Raw genomic sequence first — 10,539 nt, forward strand, 5'->3', positions numbered from 1 at the left:
TTTTTCACTGTTTTTATTCATGCACTTCCTAAGTTCAGCTTAACCATTTGTGCTGCTACACCCTTAGAAACACTTGCATATTAGCCTATCTGCTCTCTCTCAAAGGTTGACAAAGTTATGAAGGGTTGATTTCAATTGTTTGTCACTTTCTTACTCATGCGATTTGTAAGGTTTTCTTTCATTTAAGCATGAAATAAATAAATTAATAAAAAATCTATAAGCCATACTTTTCTAGTTCTTAAACATTACACCTTCAATTATCAACCTTTATCTTTCTCTTTAATTTGGTGCTGCAGGTACCCTGTCATCTTACAGCGATACCATCTGAACATTGGGACAGGCGGTCAGGGCAAGTTTTCAGGAGGAGATGGTGTTGTTCGTGAGCTGCTGTTCCGGAAGCACCTACAGTTGTCTGTACTTACAGAGCGCCGTGTTTTTTCTCCTTATGGCCTGCAAGGTACTCATAGCCTGTGCGTGTATATGCATGTGTATGTACGAAGGGAGACTCTTAAGTGGCATGACAACTGCAACAGCTTTCATCCCAGAGTAGAGACAAAGTGCCTGGATCACTTCTTGCGTCTTTGCTGATCATGCAAAACACCTGGATAACTATGAAGCACTTTACTAGTTTTTCCTTTGTTTACAAACAATTTTAAAGGGGCACACTAGCCAAGGAAGTCAACTTCTGTAGCACTTGTGCAATTTTAGAGAAACTTAATGTGTAATTACTTTACTTCCGAGACACTCCGTGTGGAATCATACTACTCTGTGCTTATTCTGGTAGAAGTTATGTACCTTTAAGGATGGAAGTGAGTGTAGTTGCTCAGGAAAACTATTGTTTTTAATACATGATAAATCTCTACATTTTAAGTTAGAAATGTCCACAGGGGAGGGCTGTGCAGCCGCTTCCCACTTTTCTGCTTTTTCCGAAAAAATAACATTGTATGAACAGGGAGATGCTTTCATTGTTTTTCACTGGTCATTGAAGATGAGAACTCTTTATTGTGACGAATGATAAATATAAAAAAAATTTACGGCTAAGCTGTTGTTTAACATGAACTATTCGTTTAACATGAACAATTCAGTGAACAGCTGTCCCCCACTCTGTCGGTCCTGCTACTGTTCGATGCCTGCATAACGGCCGTGGCTTCCAAGAGCCAGCTGGAACCTGCTGCTTTCTTCATGCGGAAGGAATTCGAAGAGGGGTGACAAATGGCAGTGATTCCTACTAAATGTAGTGCGTTAGGTATAAATGGTGATCAGGAACGTTTGTTACACTGACGAAGAGCAGCTGCAGCACTACAACACTATCACTAGTAGATCTAGCACAGCATTGACATAGTAACCACACTATTTTGGTGCTCAAGTGGACAGGCGCACTTAGTGCAGTGAGCTGCCCTTCAGTCTCGCCCCATATCATCCTGGGCAGCAGCAGGTTCTGTGAAGGTCTGGCAGGGGCGTCACCGAGTGGACCGCAAATGAGCCAGTAGCAGCTGTAGAACAAAACATGATGTTTCGTCCTGCTTGCTGAGGCTGCCTTTTTCTCCCGAATTCGCCCTTTCGGGGGTGCTGCGCAGGGGAGAAACAGGGAGTGCTCCGAAATGGAGGCACAAAACATGCGAGCCTCTCGCGGGGGGAAGGACAGGGAGAGGGGGGGGGGGAGCAGGAGTTTGCTCGAGACGCAAAATATGTGGAGACATGCCTACTTGGCCGATGCCACAACTGCGGCTAATTTATGGCGAAGGCCTGTGTTTGTGTTTCACTTACTGCGATGTCCGTCCCCTGTTTGTACTTGGCAGTTCGGTACATAAGGTGCGTAAAAAAACTGCAGGCTGAGCACACCTGTGATGGGACCGAATTTCCAACGTGGCTGAGCTCTCTAAAACAGCTTTTCACTGTAAAAAAACTAAGCTTATAGCCCTCTTCCTCTTAAAATTTTACACCAAGAGAGGTCTGATGCCATGTATGCTGCTTGATTTGAAAACGGTAGTTTTTCCAAGACCACAACTTTCTATAAAAACAAGCAATAAGAAATCCGAACTCAGAAAAGTTTTCAAAACACCCCAGTTGACTTGTAAGGGCAGAAGTTCCAAAGAAGCCACCAGGAGCGTATGCTTTTCTCATCCATACATTGCTCTTTAGGAGCAATAGCATCAAGCATCTGCTTCTTCTTGGCTGCTTTTGACAATTCAAGTGCTTGTGCTCAGGGCAGGCATGCATGCTTTCATGGTTTTCTTTATTTTCTTTTTTATGTGCGAGCCACAAGCAATGTTCAGTTTTTCTAGCACTTTATTTGTGCCCTTTAGGCCAAAGTCAATTCCATAACGGCAAGGACTTCCACTGTTTCAGCTCTTCCACACTGCATGAGTCTGTACTTTATGAAAGAAAAGTTGACACTGGCTCTGGTTTCTCTCGGCGCAAGCAGCCGTCCTTTCCATGTGAGGCACAAAACAGAAGTGATCATTGTTTGTGTGGCGGTCAGTTTGTTGGAATGGTACCCACTCAGCATTTGTTGTCTCCCGTTGACGCTGCAGTGCACTTGTGCATGGGTCACTTTGGTTCAGAAGTGCTGCCTTCCATAGAAGGCAGGGAGGTAAACATCCCCATTGGGAAGTGCTGGGAGATTTTGATGTTCAGACGGTGCTGCATGCCAGTAAAGCTCTGGCTGTTGTCATTGCTGGGCAATGAAGAGGCAAAAAACAAGATAGCACTAACCCAGCTGGGCACCCATAATTGCTTTATCTATTTCTTGGCTTGAAGAAGGGACACTATGTTCCTGTTTTACAAATGCCTGGAGAATCTTCTTTGTTGATGGTATTTTTCATATCAAAAAATATAATAAAGTAGCACAGCTAGCAAAAAACATATCCAAGCTGGATCTTGAACAAATCTGACAGCAGGAAAAAAAAAAAGGGTCACATGGATGTTCACACCAACCCCAGCTTGAGTTTTGCTTTTCTAGCTAATGAGGCTTTGATACAGCAGAATATATCACAGTGATGCAATGGCTGTTTATACGAGTTTCAGGATGATACGAATTTGTAGAATTTTTTGGCCGGAGTGCACTGTGTATGGTGTGCAGAATTGCAGATGTTTCGAACACACTTCCACGTCACTACGCTCGCGTTAGTCGCGAGTGCATCCTCAAACATTAAACGTTGCATGCACATCGCAGACGCTGCAATCGCCAGTCGTGCAGCATGCACTGTGAGCAAAGAGCGGTAGTGCGCGGCGGCATGCAGCCTGAACATTGCCGACGCCATGATTGCCAATTGCGCAGTACATGCTCCAACAAGTGAGCGGTGACATTGCATAGTTGACATTGCAGTCGCCAGTCGCATGGTACGCAGAGCAAGCAATGAGCGATGGCGCGCGGCTGTACATAAAACCCATCAGCCATTAACAAGTCTGCGTGAATGCATTTCCCGTGCTTCTGCATGCTGATTTTGTTTGTTATGGATGATTTCAGATGATAAGAATATTTTTGGAGAACCCGTGATTTTTGTATCAGCGAGATTCTTAATAAGGGAGTAGTTAGTCATTAGCATCCACCCAAGCGCAGCCCTTGCAGTTACAAAGGAAAGCTATACAGCCTCCACAGAAACTTCATAGTTCAGAAAATTTCGTCCTTGTCTGGGGTTTGAACTCGAGTCCACCACTTCACCGGGGCATTCTCTCTGCCAGCTGAGATAACTGGGACAGCTAACATATGGTAGGTTGAGAGTGAATTGATCTACAACTCAGTGCGTATCCACCCAAGTGCAGTGAGTAATTACTCCATTGTTACAATTCTACTTCACCTTAAGGGATCCCCCTAAAACATTGGATCAACCGCCTTTCTCACTTCAAGTAGGTTATTTATTTATTAACAATACTGCAGAGTCGTATGACTCCAAGCAGTGAGCACGAAAATTACATACAATAAAAGTTAACCACACATCACACCACACAATAAACATTAACTTCATCACATCGGGGCATGAACTTAAACAAATGAAATCGGACACAGGAGTACAAGAACATCATGGAACGTATTTTCCTCAAATTCGCAATGAATGTATTAATACTGGGGCTATCGACAATATGTTTCCGTAATTTATTCAAGTCGTTGATTGTTTGAGGAAAAAATGAAAATTTAAACGTGTTATTCTGAGCGGCATACTCTTGAATCATTTTGACATTATCAAAACGAGCTTGGGCATGTGGTGTTAGCTGTAATGAGTTTGAGTGTTCATTAGGATCTGTTTGATCCTAATGGACACTCGGAAGTGGTGTTTGCAGAAGTGGTGTGTGTAGCTCACTCCCAGACCTGAAGCAGTGTGTAGGGGTCACCGACACTCAGTAATGAATTTCTCACTTTCTAGACCACAGATCAAAGCAAAAGTTTCCAGTTAGATTCTTCCAGGCCAAGAATTGAAGAGTACAAAAATTTGGAGACTCAATTTTTTGGCGAAGTCGCTGTTTTGCCTCATGTCCCCCCTTAATACCCACAACAGAAGTGGAGGGATTAAAGGCACAGTATTCAGCTGTTTTCTCAACTTGAATTTTCTCTGTTTTCTTGCAGCCTCTGCCCACTGTAACATTGCAGGGCTTACCCAAGGCTATGTCCAGTTTCTGTTGCCCATAGTAACCCAGCTTTTGCCACTATATATCTTGAATGGCAGCACTCGTGGTGGTGGGGGCCAGTTCAAGCAGTCACCCTACATTCTCTATGATGTCATGGAGGTAATAGAGGAGCTATAAGAAAGGCAGCAGACTTTACTTCTAGTCTACTTCATTTGAGAATGCTACCTGCTGAATAATACTGTCTATTTTGACTGAGATGTTCAGAATAGTGCACTGTACCTATTGAATGCGGTAACTTGTCATTCCTTGTTCAAGGTGGGCAACAGCCAGACACTGAGCAGGCATTTGAAAAACTTGTTTGTGAATGCTGGAATGGCACTTTCAGCTGTGTACAGTTATGTCTGGTAATTGAAGGTCTTCATTTTTGATTTATAATTGATCAAGTGCAAGTGGTGCAGATGTAAGGTGCTTTACCATGTAGTGTTTGTGAAAGCCATGTCTTTGTGCTGTGTGTCATATGTGTTTTTGCCTTTTTATATTATCATACAGGTGGCTACCCAGGATCGTGTGGTATCAACTTGCTGTTCTTCAAAAGTGGCAGGGTGGTCAACTTGGGATCAAAGGCTTCTGTTAGGATTTCGCCTGGTGTATGTACTGTGCTGAATTTATCTTAGCCATATAAAGGGAGCATTTTTCCTAGCAGCTTTATGAAAATTGTGGGCAATTATTTTCTTGACAAAAATCTGCTGGTGGCATACAGGAATTGTTATGTATATAGTTGGCCAAAACATATTTTTGTAATGCACATTTTTTTGCTTGGAAGGTTAGTCTTGCTGGAATGGGGCAGCTTGTGTACTGCCCAAAGCAAATGAAAGAACATGAGACAGTGCCATGATGCAGTTTGCTTAATCTTAATGTGCTGGCTCAAGGAGGTGCTTTGTTATGTTCAGCACAATAGAGAAGCAGGGCATGGTTGCAAATGCATGGCGATGCGCATGACAGGTGTGTCTGGTAGGCACCCATCAGTATGACTGCCTGCTGCAAAAAGGCAGAAGTTTCTCTTTGCTTGAGTACTGCACATGAGCTGTTCATTTTGTGCTGAAGATGTGCACTTGTTGAGAGAAAAAGAAAAATACAAGAGTGCAATATAAAGAATAAACTAAAGACGCCTCCATCTTTAGCACAATTTTGAAATAGGGCATCGAATACTTGTTGTTCTTGGCTTTTTGTGCTGGTGAGGTAACAGCTTTGTATTTAGTGTCACAGGTCTATGTATAAAATTGCTAAAAAAAAATTAATAGAACAAATGTCGCAAGCAGTGATATATCTTTGGGGCACTAGTTTTCGTCTTCACTAAAATTTCTACTGTAGTACACAGTTTTTGGTTTCTACCAATGGCAGATCTTTGGAGTACACAAAAATAATTTTTTGCAAGAAAACTGCATTGGTTCCTGTTTTTTTTTTAAGAAATTGGGCAAACAGCATTGCCCCCCCCCCCCCCCCCCCCTCTCCCTCCCCTACCGAAGAAAAAACACCCGGCAACCTCCAAGAGTTGCCGTTGCCCATACAAACATTTCCATTGCATTGTTTGTTTCAACTGTGTAACAAGTGTTCACATAGGCTCGTTACCATGATTTAAGGAACTCTTTGGTGCCAGTTCTATATGCTGCATAATCTTGACTAGAAGTTCGTTCCTAAGACACCCTCTAGCGAAATGCTTTGCTCAATGTGCTTTACAACTGACTGTAAAGCCAGGAATTTAGTTGCTGGCCACAGAGTTGTAAAGCTAAAAGCAAAGTGAAAGAGATTAAGTGCCATTAGAAAGTTTCAGAACAGGGATCTCGAGCCTTGGGTTTCCTATTGGAGTGACAAAGACTAATAGCATTCGCTGTTTGCAGTGCCCCTTCGCTTCAAACGCAAAGGTTTTATAATAAAAGTTTGCAGATTTCACAATGTCATTTCCATCATAAGAAATGATAAGCTGCGTCCTGCCATCAGCCACATGTTTATCATGAAAGAGACTGATTTACTTGTGGCTCTTTTAGAATGATGAAACAAGTCTGAACAGCCCACATATTCAAACATCATTTATTGAAATGTCCTGCATTTTGACACCCTGTTTTAACGCGACAGTGTTAAGGAGCTCGTGTTGCAGAAAAGCCAGTGTCATTGGTGGCGTTGGCCGTGAGCGAAAAATGGCGCATCTCGGTGGACACCTAAACCGCGCTGTAAGGGAAGAGATTTTCCTTCCCTTAGGGCGCGGTACGGTGTGCAGGGAGAATTGTGAGATGTTATTTCCATTCCTTAAAACCAATTTTCATTTCATTTTCCTTCCCTTACGGCCCGGTTCGGGTGTCCACTGAGATATGTGAAACAGGCGTCCTTTCTTTAAATTGCCCAGCGGGCCACGCGTCGCGCCGAACAGGCGATGGCGTTCCGTGCACTCCTTGGCAACGCTGCAACATGCTGTCGTGTTTCACTCTTAAAGACGAAGCTTAAGCGTCCTCCCTGTTTTTTTGGTGAACCAACTGCACATCCAATGCCAATCATAAAAGTTGAGATTCAGTGTTAAAATTTGCATCATGCGATCACTTAGTAACGCATGTATGATTGAGGCAGAGCAAAAGCCTCCCACACCTTTTGTTGGAGACACAAAGATGCGACACGGTCAGATGTGCACACAAAAACCAAAACACAAAACCCTGAGTGCTGTTTTTTTTTTCTGTACATGTGCACTGATGTCTTGCCCTTTGAGTTTCCAGAGAGATTGTGTCCCCTGTTTTTAAGCTCTCTAGATCAAAACTGCATATTTCTGTTTGTCGCTCATCATCATTGGCCTCGGCACTTTTCACCCAATAATATGTATTCTCAGTTAGCTTCCTTGACACAGATTTTGTTGATTCACATAGCCTGTTTTATTGCATTGCTTCTTTTTTCTTTTTCCAGGACCTTCTTCATGTGGAAACTCCTGGAGGTGGCGGCTATGGTCCTCCATTTTCACCACCTGAGAAGAAAGTGTAACGGTTACGGCACTGATTTGATAGCTCAGAGTTATTTTTCTATTGATGTGGCTGGCCTTGCATGTTATCTCTCAGTAAACAAAATTGTGAGCTAATTTTGTGCCTGAAATGGAGCAGCAGTGTTTTATTTCCAAGCTTTGCTGGCATGAAATCTTTTATTGCAACTCAGTGCCTTGTACTGCATATTTATGTTCCAGAGAAAGTATGAGCAGCAATAATAAGTTTACGAAAGCCATGCTCAACTTAAACATGTTGTAGAGTGACAAAAATTTCCCTCGGGCCATTCACTGTGAGTCAGCTGCAAATCCTGGAGCATTGACGTTGTGTATAGTTGAAGCTACTTCCTCACAAATGCTTTCATAATCAACCATTATGCATCGTAGGCTGTCATTAATTCAAACTTGAAGGGAGCACACACTTTTGTACAAATTATCAGAAATATCTGAAGTGCACATTATTACGATTCAAGACAAATGCGATTTGTTTTCTGGGCACCTGTGCATACAAACGTATCTAAAAGCGCTAGCACAACATAGAATATGGTTGAAAGGCTCTGACATGTTTACTCAAGCAGCAGTCTCCAGCAGCCCAGGTAGCACTGAAACGTTATAACAATGTTGCGCCTTGTTTCAGCCAGATGTTACTACAACATTCATGATCTTATTTTTGTAATGTTCCTTAAACATTACTGATAAACATTAGAGTAACATTTTTCTAATCTTAATTAAACTGTAAAGGGGAAGATGGGCAGAGGCAGCACTCTGCCAGAGATCCATGCATTGACAGTCGGAGCTTGGTCTGCCATTTTGCCAGTTCTTCCTTTGGCTGTATTCCCTGTGCGTAAACTCCATTCTTGGTGGAGGTGTGGTATATAGCCTTTGGCCTACATCCTGGAGCTCCACATTAGAACTATCAGGTCAGCCATGACTACTGACGCAAGCCAGCAACCTGCCTCTTCGCCTCTGCCCATCTTCTTCTTTACAAAACACTTAGCATATGTACAACACTCTTTTCAGTGGTAAAGTTATCCTGCAAGACCAGATATCCACCAACTGCAGGAGTACACAGCTTCAGCCGGCAATCTGCAAGATACGAGGGCAGCACTTGAGCACTGCAATACAGCACAGTAAATTCAACTCATACTCTCACCTTTTGCTGGATATTATCTTTTAAAGCTTATTATAGCCACCCGAGAAGGGTGTCGCATGTGTGATGGTAAATGGATAGTATGCAAAATTTTCTAATTAAATTTTGGGGCTGTGAATGGGCTCTATAGCAAGCAACATTCAGATGTCTAACTGCAAAGTTTTCCTTGTTGACAAACATCATTACTGTACAAGCAGTGCAAAAGTTCAGAAACAACGCTTGAAATACATTGGTAACATTGATTTATAGTTCTGATATGAACATTACAATAGCATCAGAATGTTTAGTGTTGTTTTATACAGTTATTACATGGACATTCAAGCAACATTTAATACATTACAAGAGTATAACGTTTAGAAAGAGCAATAAATTAACATTATAGTGCAACAGATAGCATTATTTATGAATTTTTAACAGTTGAATGTTCCAATGGAACATATAATATTACTGCTACTAACATAACAATTGTATAACATTCTAATATTCAGTGCTACGTTGGTTGTGTGGCTGAAAAAAGTTATTAATAATGCACTGGTTTCTGTGTAGAGTAAAACAAGTTAACTGTCACCTCAGTGGACTGGAAAAAATGTCCAAATTATCTGAAGGTTGAATCATCGAATAGCTGCAAAAAAAATTTTCAAAACGTTTCGCAGCACAGCGAATTTAGTTGATGAAAAAAATGGGAAATGCTTGTCTGCTTTTCAGTGAGAACTGCGTGGCAGTGACAATTTTTCTCAATTCCGGCATTATTGTACTGCATAACCACTGTCGGAAACAGACTCAGAACTGCTGCAGAATTGAGGCCTTCCGCGGCCTCCTTCACAGATGCGACGCGGTAGCGGTGAATCCTCTCACTAGCGCGGAATCCATTTCAGGATGCCTCGCCACAAACAATGAGCAGCTCGTGATGAGTGCGCATTTTCGGCTCACAGGACCACATGGATGGAAGGGAGGAGAACACGCATATGCGCCGGAATGGCGAGACACCCCCTTAAAATAAAAAAAAAAGACTAGTGATGTGGTAATTGGAGTCCGAAACGGCGCACATCTCAGCGTGGCACTGATGCGCGGCCGATAGCCTCAATCTCTGCGAGCTGCTAGCCAAGCTCAGAAAATTAAGCTACGCGGCGATGAGTCGCCTCTGATCGCTTCGAGTGCCGATCGGACCTCGACACGGCCCCTTCGAACTGCGTCTGAGTTAACCAGGTGTTCAGACCGAATTTTCAGCTCACGCGGTGCTGCAATCCTGATGTACCTAACCTCGGCCACCGCTCTTTCGCGCTGGGAGCGTTTGAGAAAGAAAAAGTTTGATTAAGAGAAACCACGGTACGAATTAAGCGGCTTTAAAACGGCCGACCAAAGTTTTGAAATTTGTTGAAAATAACCAGAAGTTCAAGTTATCGGCCTGCTGATAGCGTTGACAACCTAGAAAACCAAAAATTGTGAAAATGTTCTGTAATGTCGGGAAAATAAAATCATCAAAGGATCATTGTGTTGTGTAACGAGCATATGTACATACGTGGACTGTCAAGGGCAACTGTGGCATGATATTAAGCAGCGACAACTGACTTGCATGTGATCTGCTTTGCTATGTGCAAACCAGTTCTTACTCAGTGTAGCATCAACTCAGCAGCTGGGGGATGGCTCATGCCATTGATTAGAGTACATAAGCATGCTGATGGGGATGGTAGCCCAAGGGTGGAGCTGATGTGGTTTTACTTGAGGACCACTTGTAAAATTATTACAGCAAGAGTTTTGCAAGAACCTTCTCTGGGTAAACAGCGTCAGCATTGCTGCCCTATGTTAA

The 10,539-nt window shown here is 42.7% G+C and overlaps 1 protein-coding gene across 1 annotated transcript in view; it reads left to right on the forward strand.

Moving 5' to 3' along the window:
• Nucleotides 1-10,221, forward strand: part of LOC144114071 (5-oxoprolinase) — a 99,867-nt gene extending 89,646 nt beyond the window's left edge. Inside the window, exons 30-32 of the mRNA XM_077647529.1 lie at nucleotides 297-457; nucleotides 5,116-5,213; nucleotides 7,513-10,221. Of these exons, the coding sequence (XP_077503655.1) occupies nucleotides 297-457; nucleotides 5,116-5,213; nucleotides 7,513-7,587 (334 nt within the window). The 3' untranslated portion in view covers nucleotides 7,588-10,221. The remainder of the gene's footprint in view (nucleotides 1-296; nucleotides 458-5,115; nucleotides 5,214-7,512) is intronic.
• The last annotated feature ends 318 nt before the right edge of the window (nucleotides 10,222-10,539 follow it).

Source organism: Amblyomma americanum, chromosome 1, assembly GCF_052857255.1.
Source record: "Amblyomma americanum isolate KBUSLIRL-KWMA chromosome 1, ASM5285725v1, whole genome shotgun sequence".
Lineage (NCBI taxonomy): Eukaryota > Metazoa > Arthropoda > Arachnida > Ixodida > Ixodidae > Amblyomma > Amblyomma americanum.